The sequence below is a fragment of the Neovison vison genome, chromosome 12, assembly GCF_020171115.1.
Source record: "Neovison vison isolate M4711 chromosome 12, ASM_NN_V1, whole genome shotgun sequence".
Lineage (NCBI taxonomy): Eukaryota > Metazoa > Chordata > Mammalia > Carnivora > Mustelidae > Neogale > Neogale vison.
In genome coordinates, this window is record NC_058102.1 from 19,808,773 (window position 1) to 19,824,138 (window position 15,366).

At 39.0% G+C, this 15,366-nt stretch overlaps 1 protein-coding gene across 1 annotated transcript in view; it reads right to left on the reverse strand.

Annotated features, from left to right (window-relative positions):
* The window catches only part of MYBPC1 (myosin binding protein C1), a 76,835-nt gene that overhangs the window by 17,336 nt on the left and 44,133 nt on the right, over positions 1-15,366 (reverse strand). Inside the window, exons 20-24 of the mRNA XM_044226324.1 lie at positions 9,364-9,523; positions 7,878-7,982; positions 6,904-7,092; positions 5,675-5,809; positions 1,320-1,487 (exon numbers count right to left, since the gene is read on the reverse strand). Of these exons, the coding sequence (XP_044082259.1) occupies positions 1,320-1,487; positions 5,675-5,809; positions 6,904-7,092; positions 7,878-7,982; positions 9,364-9,523 (757 nt within the window). The remainder of the gene's footprint in view (positions 1-1,319; positions 1,488-5,674; positions 5,810-6,903; positions 7,093-7,877; positions 7,983-9,363; positions 9,524-15,366) is intronic.

The window sequence follows — 15,366 nt, forward strand, 5'->3', positions numbered from 1 at the left end:
AATTAACTTTTCACACTCTGTTACATTAAAATCCATTGGTCTAGCTTACATTTTTAATATACATTGTACTGATGCATGTTTTTAACGTGTATTTGTCATTTGGGAAATATTGCTTCACCAAATTATGTAGATCTTCCAGATGCTGACACATTCCATTATTCAATATCAAAAAATTACATCCATTAATATCACTGCCTATTTAATGAGAACAGTTATAAGTGTTGAGAGCAGTTAAGTCTATGGGGGTGGATATAAGTTTTCCAAAATTCTAATTTTTCCCTAAAAGCTTATTTTTTTTCACTGAAACACTGACAACAAATACTGTAACTTGTTTTATTTGAAGTGATAGGCTCATTGCTTTCATTTTCTACAAAATACCTGCCAAATAGCCAGTCATTTTTTTTTCAAGTAAAAATAGAATTTTCTGAGAACAGTCCCTAGCTCAGCCTCTCACTCAGTCACACACGTGCTATTCTAGAGACAACCTTGCACTGCAATATGCAGTGTAAGGCCTCTGTACATCTTTTGCATTTCATTGCTACATAAACATAGGAAAAATGTGTCCTTGAGGACCAAGGCTTAATAAATTAATAATTTTTATGCTTCATCAAGCACACGCCAAGGTGGACCACCTGGGTGGCTCAGTCAGTTAAGCATCTGCCTTCGGCTCAGGTCATGATCCTGGAGTCCTGGGATTGAGCCCCACCTTGTTCTCTCTCCCTCTACCTCTCCCCCTGCTCATGCTATCTCTCTCGCTCTCTCAAATAAATAAATAAAATCTTAAAAAAAAAAAAAAAAGAACATGCAGAGGCAAAGCTGGCTTTTTAACTTTAACTACAAGTTCAAGGTGGTGAAGAAGACAGAAATAACTAGCAGAGTTTGATGGCACTGACTGAGTCTGTGCGGATCCATCACTTGTGCATCACCAGTGCAGATGTCAAACACTGAAAAGGGCAACTAATGTGTTCATTTCATTATGAAGATGGTTCTGGCCTCCCAGACCCGTCGGAGCCATGTTGTTGCTGTGTGCCCTGCCGCATTCATGCTCCCTCTCTTTAGTGGAAATCGGCAGTTCAGCCAGAGTTGGCTCACGGGATCTGGTGAGGTTAACTAACTGGTCCTTGTACTGAGTTGCAAACACTGACCTCCACACTGGTGGAAAGGGGATGTTTTGTTCATTGCTAACTTCCAGAGGGGCACTGACTATACATCAAAGGAGCGATAGCAAAATAGAAAGGTTTGAGAAAAAAGGGGGTTAGAACATAAAACCAAGTGATGTTGGAAATGGAGACAAAATTCTAAAAGTCTTGCCTACCTACCTATGACTTCCTTCACCAGAATGGGCTGGGAGTAGTACTTGGGCTCGCTGGCGCCTGCGGCGTTCACAGCCTTCACACGCACAAAGATCTTTGCATCTGTAGGCAGACCTGTGATGGTGAACTTGGTCTTGTCAATCAAATCTGTGTTTGCAACTATCCAATCTTCAGCTAAAGCCCACAAAAGAGAAAGAAAACAAGGAGAAACGGTATTTAGTGAAAGAAATCACCCTAACTGGTACAGTCGGCTCCAAACTAGCATTTGACTCATAATTAAATCAGTTGGAGGAAATACGTTTTTGGTCTGGAGTCATACTACATGGGTGAGCGTTTTTCATATTTAAATGAAAAATGGTCTCGAATGGCTAATGTAAATGACAGGAAGAAGGATAATCAGATTCTGCTATTTCTGAAAAACCTCTTATTCAAGATACCATGATAGTAGAGTATCCTGAATTCTTGGGAACAGTTACTGTGATTCAGGAAATTAAAGTGATACTGGAGTATTCTGAATCATAGTAACTGTCCCCAAGAGTTTTGTAGCAGTTTTATTCCAATTCAGTTTTATAAGGATTGACATAATCATGACATTTAGCCACCTATACATGTTAAACTTTGGAAAACGAAAATGCTATTCTTATGAATGAGAGACACAGACCTTTATGGTCACCTAATCTCTCTGTTTCATCTTAGCTGGTCCTTTATTATGAGGCACTATTATGGGCCCAGGGAGTCTGATCATGCTCCCATTTATGAAGACAAGAAGCTAATATCCATGGTAAAAAGGAAACACAGCTTGGGTAGGAGCCAAGACCTCTTAAGGAATTGGCATTCTTCTTTTTACCTTGATCACAAATGTTGATATTTTTAAAAGATTTTGGTAAGCTTTGTCTATAACAGCAAGAGACGGGTTTGCAAATATTTCACCTTCTAAAAGTTTGTATGCATTATGCCCTCAGTGGGGGAGAAGGGGGAGAAAGTTTGTATTCCACATTATTAATTCACTGCCCACCCACTCCCTTGATCTCTAGGGGCTTTTTTGTGTGTGGGTGGTAGGTGTACTTTATGCCTGGTCATGGAACATTCCCAGAAACTTTTATCGTAAGTAAAAAAGTTCGAAAGCTTTCATAGAATACTTTACCTGGTAGATCATATGCAGCCTCCCCATTTTCATCAGACTGTTTTGCTGATGTACCTTTGAGAATCCGTCATTAAAATTAATTAAAGACACCCACTTTCACACCAGAAGAATATCGTATCAGTAGTCAGCATTCTCTGTTAGTAAAGTATGCAAAGTATGCAAAGATATTTGTCTTCAGAGCAGTGACGAAGAGACCAAACACATTAGGGGGGGGGGAGTTCCTCAGGAGAGCCACAGCCTGCTCTGTTCAGACTACGGTTTTTGTCCTGAGGCACCTGCCACAGAGAAGAGGAGGAGAAAAGAGGCTGGGCACTTCCAGCTGTGGGAACAAGAGGTAGAGAGGAACAAAGCAAGACCCTGAAGAGAAAAGAGGAGCAGGTCTTGGACTCCACAGAGGAGCAGCACACAGTGGAACAGTCTATCCTTTGACCTGTTCCTGCCCCCTCAGCCTGGGAGGGTCCTCCCTGGTACCCAGGGAACATAGTGCTTCCACCAAGGGGTTCAATCATCACAGGCTGGGAGTGAGGGCACTCATGATAAAGTCAGCTCTGTCTTTCCAGCAGCTCTGGAGGCAGCTCCCCCCGTTGCCATGGCAACGAGTTCTGCAGTCAAGAAAACAAATGGAGTCTGCCTGGGTCCCTGAGTTTCACATGGGGTTGAGGGAATGTCGCTGGCTCCTGGACTGGTCGTGAGTACACCCCACTGGTTTGGGATGATGCCTTTCTAGTTTCTCAGGAGAGGAGCAGGGGATTGGAAGCCCATAGAACCTTCTCCTCTCTCTGATTCCATCCCTTCTAGAAGTATCAGGGAGAAGGAACAGGGAGACAGAATATCCTGGTGGCTGCAAGGGCATATGGACTGATAAAAATTTAAAAATTTCAATAGGACATCAAAAAAGAGATACATCTTTAAGCCAATGGTCAGATTGGGAGCCACTGTGCTGGTATTTTCATAGTGAAGAGACAGTTGATGAGAAAGTGAAAATAGGAGACAGAAAATGTGCTTGAAAGAGTAAAGACCTAGTAAAGGAGAAATTTCAAGAGAAAACAGGATGAAACAAGATCAGAGGGGAAGAAAAAATAGCCCATCCCTTCACATCTGAACCACTTTTATTGAGGAAAACGAGAGAAAGAAAATGGTGTCGGAGAGATGGGGAAGGAATACGAAAGTTACTTGATACACGAGGAGAATTTTTAAGAAAGAAAAGAAAGAGCTAGTGTGAAGGAAGACAACAAAGAAGAGTAATGTGCTGCAGGCATTAAAAAAAACAAAAAACCAAAACCCAAAAAACAAGAGAAAGGCAGACTCAAAACCAACACACGATCTTATAAAAGAACGAATTTTCTTACAGTATAAAACCTGACATATCTAAAAGCATTAAACACTACAGAAAATTAGTCTGAAGGACAACAGCCATTAAAAAGAATGAAGAATAGGGCAGCCACATAAAGAAAGAAAAGACTGCAAGAAGAAAGATATACACGTTATGAAAGAACTTCCATAGAAAGCTAATTCCAAAATGTTATGTGGCAAAATAGATACATAATAATGACTGTGTACATATATATATGTATAAACGCATATACATATATATCTACACAGACCACACACAAAATTATGTAAAATACACTTCGTTGTATTTTATCTAAGGTGGGTAACATCAAAATGACAGCCATCTATCATTTTGCTGTATCTTCTTACTTTTTAAACCTATCAGAAAGAAAAGAGTAAAGAATTTGCTCTGTTTCATACGTACACAAATGTTCGTGCTCAGCAGCCACATCACATGTAAGATTGGGAGATTTTGCTGCTGGGGGTGATATAAATAACAGAGTGGATTACTCAGGATTTTTTTGAAATGAGGGGGGAGGAGGGACGGAATGGGAATAAAACTTATTTTGAAGCACTCAAGAATATATCTGTTGCATTAGTGACACTACCCCACTCCCACACGGGGATACCTGGGAACTTTCTCATAATGTCCCCACTAGTTTTGGTTAGTGGCTTTCTAAGCCCTGGAGAAATCAAGCAGAGTGTTCTGGGAGCCAAGCAAATGAAAATGGAACTGTTCCCGGATGCCTTGCCCCTCCCGCACCCCCCTTCTTGTTCCCTCGCAACCACAACAGACACCAATGGTGGTCATTTCAAGGGATGTCTCGATCCAGGGGCCTGGGATTTCCTTTTCAGCAGTTGTTTCTTCATACGAAGTTTCTTTTCATAGAGGTTTTCCTCCTGAAAGGTGCTTTATGTTCACATTCCTGATTTCTCAAATGTGCTCTGTAGTTTCTCTCCTTCATGTAAGATCCATGTTAAAGTTTGGGATCCAAAGAGTTTCCTCAGAGGTTGTCTTGGCCTATCATTTATGAAGATAGGAACACGCTTCCCGGGTGGACTGTTCACCTACCTCCCGTCATCTAGAGTGGAACCTGAGTTCAAACTGGGGTAGTTTTATTCGCCAATTTTCAAATCATGTCAAGTAGGAAATCAAAAAACACAAGATGCTTTCAGTGAACTTCACATCATTTTTGGTTTTAGGTACACTCTGGCCCATTATTTTCTTGTGTCATTTCTCTTTTTCTATCAACATATTGGGGGGGGGCGCTGTTTCTCTTCTCCTCTTAAATTTAAGTGATTCAATTTCCCGTACAGAGACAAGTTCTGTCACATGTCAAATCTATTGAATACACTCTCTGGGGTTTAATTCTGCTTTCTCTAAGCACTGAAAGAGATCCTTAATTCTTCTTTTTTTTTTTTTTTCTTTAGGAAGGTCGAGGATGATCACCAACTAGCCAAATATGATCTCTCTTTATTACCCAGAAATAGGCAGCGCTTTTGATAGCTGACCTCTGCTTAGTATAGGGTTTAGAATTCTAACTTGCTTCATCCTAACTAAACTTTTATTTTGCTTGGTACAATTTTAACCCTCAAATTCAAGAAGTGGAAATCCCTGAAGTTTGGTCAGACTCCCTTACTCCTATGTCTTAGACCTATCATGTTGTCTGATCTGGTAGACTAGCTAGGATACTTTTGAGATCTCCATTTGTTAGCATCGAGTACCAAAGAAGGACTAAGTTTTTATCCACGTTAGAAGGATGACCTTTACCTGTTGTCATTTTCTGTGGAAGGAGATTTCCCAAGAATGAACAACAAAAGAAAGGGGAGGAGTGTATCTCACCTATTGATGATGGTATTCATTTTAACTACCAGTTGTACTTACTTCCTTCAAAGCAATATTCTAGCACATAGCCATCTAAACCCGCCGCACCAATCTGGTCTGGGGGCCGCCACTTCATCGTGACAGTGTTGTCAGTTACAGAGTCAACGGTCAGAAGGGTAGGAGGGCTAGTTACAGCTTTGGAGATAAAAAAAAAAAAGAGAGAGAGAAAGAGAGAAACAGAAGACATTAACTATGGTGTTATAGCATAAGATGTAATAAAATGAACTAGGATACAAATTAAGTATGTACACAGAAGGCCCATCCATGTCTTAATAAAATTCAGTGAAGACTCCTCAAGCCTATACTGTGTGGAAGGCAAAGATTTGCCAGGCATAGAAATTTTTAGAAATGCTGCCACACTTTCCCTCTAGTTTGGATTGGCAAGGGAGGCTGGGAGGCCCAAGGAAGTTGAAAAAAGCCAAATGAGATCTAATAATCCAGAGTAAATTTCCCAGAACCTTCTAACTTTAAAGTGCAAACTCTTGCACGAAATTTCCTTTCCACTGAAAGAAGGACTTCACTACCATAAAAGAGTGTAGACATTTTCTCTTGGTTTATTTGTCTTTAAAGAACTGACTTTGGGGTGCCTGGGTGGCTCAGTGGGTTAAGCCTCTGCTTTTGGCTCGGGTCATGATCCCGGGGTCCTGGAATGGAGCCCCGCATCATCGAGCGCTCTGCTCAGCAGGGGGCCTGCTTCCCCCTCTCTCTCTGCCTGCTGCTCTGCCTACTTGTCATCTCTCTCTCTGTCAAATAAATGAATCAAATCTTAAAAAATAAAAAATAAAGAAGTGACTTTGTTGGATCAATAGATAACATTTAAGGTGTGATCATAAAGCAGAGACTAGTTTTCAAGTGTGCTTTGTTGAAGTGGTCTCTGTTTGAGTTACAATGCTTACACCTAGGTGCTGGGTTATACCTTCAGGACACATGGGGAGTGGTCCTGTGTCATGGGCTCAGATAAGTGCCTGAAGAGGAAAGCAGCCTCCAGAGCCACCTACGGCTCTCACTGGAATTTTGGTAGTAAATTCCAGGGTCTACATTATGAAGACATTCAACTCTACCAAAGCTGTTTTTCAGTTTCTTAGAAAATTGTCCCTAACTGCCTCCAACCTTCTGCTCACCCACCACTCTAAGAAGCTTCCAGGTGTGCTCCACTTAGAGGTGGGAAGGGAGCAGTCACAAGCCAGGGCACTGATCTACATGACAGAGGAGCATCTCTCTTGACTCACCCAAAGGAACAAAAGGCTTGGAGGGCATACTGGGCTTGGAGATGCCAATGGCATTGACCGCAAAGATGCGGACCTCATAGGCCACACCTTCAATCATCTTCTTGGGCTCAAAAGTTGTTTCTTTGCAGAGATCAAAATTTAGCCTCATCCATCTGGAGCTTTGTTTCTTCTTCCTCTCAATAAAGTATCCTGCAAGTGACACAAAGTGGAAATTGAGGTTTTTCCATGGTCTCCAAAATTAAACTTTGTCAGGTGTTAGAATTCTTAAAATTTCTCATATTCTCAGCACTTAAGTGAAGTAGTTAGGTGTACATATATTTTTAAGCCACCTTATCCCATCAGTTGTTTGAGAGAAATTATAGGGAATATAAACATTAATGTTATAGGACATGGATAAAAAGAATATAATATTAAAATATTAAAAATAATACAATAAAATTGTATAAGAGAAGAAAGAAAAATGAATCACAGATACGTAAACTGTAGAAACTTATACCATTCCTATAGTTGAGTAATAGATTTGGCTCCGAGTCCCAAGAGTATAGGTAAGAAGAGGGAAATGACCAGTTTTATGAGTTTCAAGTAGGAAAAATTCTTGTTCCATAGGGGAAGCAAATTCTTCTAAGTATTTATCTCTAAAAGAAATTTCTTCATAGACATAGTTCTATGGAAGTAGACATTTACTGACTAGGACAATTTAAAGTAAGACTTATAGATGTTGCAAAATTGGATATTAACTGTAAATGTCAAACAAAAAAAGAATAGGCAGTTAGATAATATTAGAGTTATCAGAGTTATTTAAATTGCAAGTACTTACAGAGAATTCCAACATACATTTCAATTTGAATGGATATTTAAAGTCACAGTATGATAGGTCTTCTAAATGCAGTTTTTAAAAGGCCCTCTATACTAATCAGCATAAAAAGGATTCCAACTCCACTGGCAGTTCCATGGACAGACTAACATGTAGTTACCTAAGATTGGGGACCCTCCATCATAGGCAGGAGGCTCCCAGCTCATGATGCACCAGTCATCTCCCACCTCTGTCACATTTGGTGCCACTGGAGGATCAGGGATATCTGTAGTAAGCAAAAAAATGGAATAAATAGACTAGAATAAAAAAATAAAATAAAGTAAGCATATATGAGAGCACAATGAAAAATGTCACTTGAAAAAAGGATTTTTGGTGATAATCACTGAAGCATTTTTTTTCTGAATAATTTTCCGTTCTTATTGAAATGCATATAGTAACTAATTTAGGCAAAAAGTCACACTCCATATGGGATAAGGGACAGTGGGCCCAATAAAGATAAAAATAATAATGGAATCAAGTTCTTTAGTGTTACAAAGAAGAACAAGAGAATAAGCCCCATATGGAACTCAAGACACTTGTTCTTTACCTTGAAAATGGCAACTAAGAAATTACTGCATAAATATCAGATGTGATTTTGTTTTGTGTGTTTTTTTTTTTTAAATACAAAGTGAACTTTCAGCAGAACTGAATCAAGGACTATTGTTATAAATCATTTGGAATAATAAAGATGTTGGCTGGTAGAAATCCAAGTCAAAAATGGCAAATTACCATGTTCTGTTATCATAGTTCAGTGCCTGATAAAGTGACCTTAGTTTCTGGTCCATTTGAAATATATTTCTTAAGGGAAAAATGAAGTGAGATGAGGAGACCATAAAAACTTGGACCATCAATAATCCACTGGACTCATTTCACCTGGTTTCAAACTTGTACTTAGGAGGTCCTTAGATGACCTTACTCTTCTACAATGAAGATCTTCTACAAAAAAGAAGGTCTTACTCTTCTACAATGATTGCGATGTTGGAAATTGTTCAGCAATTGTGTTTCAGTGAGTTTAGAGGGCACCGAAAGGGAATATGGCTATGAAGAGCTAATGACCAGCAGCCCCAAATGATGCCCCTTAGCCCCTTAGTGATGCATTTATACAATTGGACCTCTAGGCACGAAAAAAGAAGAGAAAGAGAAGGGAAGGGAGGGAAGGGAATTTCAAAGATATTTATTTATTTATTTATTTATTTTCATTTGAGAGAGAGACAGAGAGCAATAAAGAGCACACAAGCAGGGGCAGAGACAGAGGGAGAGAGAGAAGCAGACTCCTTCTGCTGGGAGCCTGATGTGGGGAGACTGATGTGGGGCTTGATCCAAGGACCTTGGATCATGACCTGAGCCAAAGGCAGAAGCATAACCATCTGACCCAGCCAGGTGCCCTGGGAAGGAAATTTTTCAAAAAGGAAAGGAAAGAAAAGAGAAGGCAAGGAAAGAAAAGAAGTGGCAAAGATAGAAAAATGGTGATTTATAAAATACAGCTATACTGTGTTTTCCTTTGTTGGCTACCCAGAAGAGTTAAGAGAACCAAGAGCTGCCCAAGTCTACTCTGCATATGGACATGTCAACTTGATTCTAGAAGTTTGTTGACCCAGAGCACTTACCCACAACTTTAATTTTGATGCTTGCATGTGCTTCCCCAGCTTCATTTTTCAGATTTATGTGGTAAACACCAGAGTCATCTCTTTCAGCAACATCAATGACCAGAGTGCTGCTGTCAGGGTAAGATTCTGCTCTTATCCGGCCACTGCCCTCCGCAATAGCCTAAGAAGGAGAGAAACAAAATACGGCATGACCTATCTGACAAGGACTACTCCAGAGTGCCTTAGAACTTAAGCTGGATGTGGTGCTAATGCCTAAAATACATGTTCTTAGTGTGATCCTCCACCAATCCTAAGGACAAAGTATTAACATTCCATATTACACAGCAGGAAGTTGTGGGATTTGTCTCAAAAGTCCACTAACCATGAACTCACCAAAGAAAAATCTGGAGGACAAAAATATGACTATAGAACTGTTGTTTAAGGAGAGGAGTCTCTTTGGACGTGAAATTAGAACATTTAAATTTATATCAGGAACTAATCATGATTTGCTCATTTCCTTATAGGTCTTGAAAATTTAGAAATACCGAAAAGGATTGAACAAGACCACAATGCCCATTTTCCATACAAGTTGTTGAGTATTGATTTTTCCCTTCTAACAGGACATGAAAGAATGAATATCTAATTCCTTAAGTAAAGACAGGGTAGGTTGGGCCTTCCATTATATTTTCTTTCTTTTTTTTCTCCTCCTCCACCTCCTTCTCCCCCTTTTCTTCTCCTTCACTACTTTCCTTCTTTCTTAAATCAGATATTTAAAACAGCATTCCAATTTTCTGATTCCTAGGTCATCTTCCTACATGAAAATGAACAGCCAGTATACAAAGAGAAAACACAGAGAAGGTCAAGGTAATTTAGAAACTGGGTAATTTTTTTTTTAAAGATTTTTATTTATTTGACAGACACAGATCACAAGTAGGCAGAGAGGCAGGCAGAGAGAGAGGAGGAAGCAGGCCCTCTGCTGAGCAGAGAGCCAGATGCGGGTCTCGATCCCAGGACCCTGGGATCATGACCTGAGCTGAAGGCAGAGGCTTTAACCCACTGAGCCACCCAGGCACCCCGAAACTGGGTAATTTTCTAATAACGATTAAATTAACTCTTTACTCTTTTGGGTTTGGATTAGGACTCACACGTCTACAATAACAAAAGACTGTGACAGCAATAAAAATACTTGCTATAATAGCTTATAGTTTTCATAATTCTTCTGTTTTATAATTGAAAGAAGATATGGTATACACACACACACACACACACAATGGAATACTATGCAGCCATCAAAGAAATGCAATCTTGTCATTTGCAATGATGTGGATGGAACTAGACGGTATTATGCTGAGCAAAATAAGTCAATCTGAGAAAGACAATGATTATATGCTCTCCCTGATATGAGGAATTTGAGAGGAAAGGTGGGAGGCTTGGTGGGTAGGGAAGGAAAAAAATGAAACAAGATGGGATCAAGAGGGAGACAAAACATAAGAGACTCTTAATCTCACAAAACAAACTGAGGGTTGCCAGGGGCATGGGGGTAGGGAGAGGGTGGTTGGGTTATGGACATTGGAGAGGGTATGTGCTATGGTGTGTGCTGTGAAGTGTGTAAGTCTGACAATTCACAGACCTGTACCCCTGGGGCTAATAATACATTATATGTTAATTAAAAAAATTTTTTTTAAAAAGTTTCCTCACATTAGCTAAATTCCAATTTTAAGATTATAGAAGATGTTCTGTTTTCTTTTTAATGTGAAAAGAAAAATACTTACTTAGGCTGGTGTTATATTATCTTCTTTAGTTTTCTACATTTTGTTTGCTTGTCTATTGTGCTATCAGAGTACAATTCACACACTTTTTAGATACAGAGTTCTATGAATTTTTATAAACTTGAATTTTTATAAACTATGAAGTTTTATAAACTTGTGTGATTGTGCAACCACCACCACAATCAAGATACAGACCACTGAGGCGCCTGGGTGGCTCAGTGGGTTAAGCCTCTGCCTTCGGCTCAGGTCATGATCTCAGGGTCCTGGGATCGAGCCCCACATTGGGCTCTCTGCTTGGCAGGGAGCCTGCTTCCTCCTCTCTCTCTCTGCCTGCCTCTCTGCCTACTGTGATCTCTGTCTATCAAATAAATAAACTCTTTAAAAAAAAAAAAAAGATACAGACCACTTCTATGACTCCCAGTGGTATCCCCATGGTCCTTCACAGTTAACTCACTCACTCCACACTGGTCCCTGGTAACCACCAATCTGTTACTTGTCTTTCTAGTTTTCCTTTTTCTGGAATGTCATATAAAGGACTGAAACCATATGCAGTCTTTTGGATCTGTCATCTTTTACTTAGCATAATGCTCTTTAGATTCATCCATGTTACTACATGTTTTATTAGCACCTTCCTTTTCACTGTTGAGTAGTATCCGAGTGTATATTCCATGAGCAGTTGGCGTATGCATGTACAAACTGTATGTTTGTACAACGGGACTTTTCGGTTGTTTCCAACTTTTGACGATTATAAATAAAGCTGTTATAAACATTCATGTACAAGTTTTTGTACAGACACATATCATTTCTCTAGGGTAAATACCTAGAAATTTTGTTGTGGAGTTGTATGCAAGTACATGTTTACCTTTATAAAAACTACCAAACTGTTTTCCAGTGGGTGTACTAGTTTGCCTTTCCACCAGTGATGTATGAGTCTTTAGTTGTTACATATCCTTATAAGGATTTGGTATTGTTAGTTTTTAGAAATATTTTTGTTGCTATTCAGCTTCTTTCATTCAGCATAATTATTCATCTAAGTTGTTGTATACATCAATAATCCATTCCTTTTTATTGCTAGTAGTATTCCATTGTGTGAATATCCTGTAATCTGTTTATCCATTCATCTACTGATGGACATTTGTGTTGTTTGCAGTTTCTGGATATTATAAGTAAGGCTACTGGGGACCTTGGTTGGCATAGTTGGTTATGTATCTGCCTTCGGCTCAGGTCATGACTCTGGTCCGGGGATCGAGCCTTCTTCCTTTCCCCTCTTCTTCCTTTTCCCCTCTCCCTCTGCTGCTCCCCCTGCTTGTGTTCACTTGCTCTCTCTCTCTGTGTCAAATAAACAAATAAAATCTTTAAAAAATTACAAATAAGGGGCGCCTGGGTGGCTCAGTGGGTTAGGCCTCTGCCTTTGGCTCAGGTCATAATCTCAGGGTCCTGGGATCGAGTCCCGCATCGGGCTCTCTGCTCAGCAGGGAGCCTGCTTCCTCCTCTCTCTCTGCCTGCCTCTCGGTCTACTTGTGATCTCTGTCAAATAAATAAATAAAATCTTTAAAAAAAATTACAAATAAGGCTACTATGACCATTTGTGACATATTTTTTGTAGGTTACATTGAATTTTCTACATCTATGATTGTGTCATCTATAAGAACAATAAGCACAGTTTTATTTTTCCCTTTCCAATAGGAGTATCTGTTATTTCTTTTTCTTGCATGATTGCCCTGTCTAGAACTTCTATTACAATGTTGAATAGAAGTTGTGAGATGGGGGGCACCAGGGTAGCTCAGTTGATTAAGCAGCTGCCTTCAGTTTGGGTCATGATCTCAGGGTCCTGGGATTGAGCCCTACCCCCAATGTCTCCCTATCCCACTTGTGTTCTCTTGCATGTGTTCTCTCTCTCAAATAAAATCTTAAATAAAAAAAGTTGTGAGGACGGACATCTCTCTCTTTTTTTTTAAAAGAGATTATTTACTTATTTTATTTGACAGAGAGAGATCACAAGTAGGCAGAGAGGCAGGCAGAGAGAGAGGAGGAAGCAGCCTCCCTGCTGAGCAGAGAGCCCGATGCGGGACTTGATCCCAGGACCCTGAGATCGTGACCTGAGCCGAAGGCAGCGGCTTAACCCACTGAGCCACCCAGGTGCCCCGGACATCTCTCTTTTGCTGCTGATCTGTACATTCAATCTTTGAATTGAAACATTCAATCTTTCACTATTAAGTAAAATGACCATTGTAGGATTTTCACAGATTTTTTTTTATCATGCTGAGCAAGTTCCTTTTACTTCCTAGTTTGCTGAGAGATATTTATTAGGAATAGATTTGGGGTTTTGTCAAATGTTTTTCTTTATCTATGAGATGACCATGCTTACTTTTTTTTTTTTGCTGGTTTGTTAATACGGTGAATTATATTAATTGATTTTCTTTTTTTTAAAAAAGATTTTATTTATTTGTCAGAGAGACAGCATGAGTACAAACTGAGCTACCCAAGCTTCCCTATATTAATTGACTTTCAAATGTGAAACCAATCTTTGCATTCCTGGGATAAAACCCAGTTGGTCATAATGTATTATTCCTTTTATATATTGTTGGATTTGATTTGCTAAATTCTAGTTAGAATTTTTCATCTATGTTAATGAGTGATTTTGGTTTACAGTCTCTTCTAATGCCTTTTCCTAGTTTTGCTATAGGGGAATGACTGGGCTTCAAAAATGAGTTGGGAAATACTCCTATTCTCTTTTCAATTTTCTGGAAGAGTTTATGTAGAATTGGTATTATTTTTTTCTTAAATCTTTGATAGAATTCTCCAATAAAGCCATCTAGGCCTGGAATTTTCTTTCTGAAAGGTTTTATCTACAAACTTCATTTCTTTAATTGATATGGGGCTATTTAATACTGATTTAGTAGCATTCTGAAAATTATGATTAGTGGTATGCTCATAAACATCTTCTAATTTCCCTTGTGGTTCTTTTTTCTGATCCATGATTTATTCCAAAAAGTGTTAGTTTCCAAATATTTGAAAAATTTCCATATGTTATTGCTATTGATTTCTAATTAACCCCATTGTGATCAAAGAACATACTTTGCGTGACTTAAATACTTTTACATTTATTGAGACTTACTTATGGTCTATCTTGGAAACTTTTCATATGTAATTTTATTTATTTATTTATATTTTTAAAATATTTTGTTTATTTATTTGACACAGAGAAAGAGAGAGAGAGAGCAAGAGCACAAGCAGGGAGAGCAGCAGGCAGAGGGAGAAGTAGACTCTCTGCTAAGCAGGGAGTGCCCAGCGTGACACTTGATCCCAGGACCCCAGGATCATGACCCCAGCCAAAGGCAGATGCTTAATGGACTGAGCCACCCAGGCGCCCACCATATATAATTTTAAAATAATGCCCATTCTGCATTTGTCAGTGGAGTGTTCTATAAATACTAATTAGATCAAGATGGTTGCCACTATTTTTCAAACCCACAGTAGCCTTACTGATGGTCTACTTCTATCAACTACTGAGAAGAATATTGAAATCTCTAATTTATTTATTTTTCTTTGCAATTCAATTACCTTGTTATTTGTTTTCTACTTGTCTCATCTGTACTTTATGCCTCTTTTTCTGCCTTTTTAAAGATTAATTAAATATTTTTTGTGATTTTCATATTATGTCCTTTGTTGGCTTATTAACTATAACTTTTTATTATTTTAGTGGTTTCTTTAGGGCTTACAGTATACATGTTTTTCAGTATACCTTCAGGTGATACTAAAATAGCATACCTCCCTTTCAACCCTCCTAATTCTTACCTTCCATTTCTCCCCTCTTGACTTTATGTTTCTATTGTCATAATTTTTACTTACATTTATGTTACAAACACTACAGCATATGGTTATTATTTTTAATGAGTCAATAATCTTTTTAAGAGATTTAAATAATAAGAAAAAAACTCTTATGTTTATCCATGTAGTTATCATTTCTGATGATCTTTGTTCCTCTGTGAAATTGTTTCCATCTGGCATCATTTTCCTTCTGACTTAAGGACTTCTTTTTTTTTTTTTTTAAGACTTTATTTATTTATTTGACAGACAGAGATCACAAGTAGGTAGAGAGGCAGGCAGAGAGAGAGGAGGAAGCAGGCTCCCTGCTGAGCAGAGAGCCTGATGCGGGGCTCGATCCCAGGACCCTGGGATCATTACCTGAGCTGAAGGCAGAGGCTTTAACCCACTGAGCCACCCAGACGCCCCTTAAGGACTTCTTTTAGCA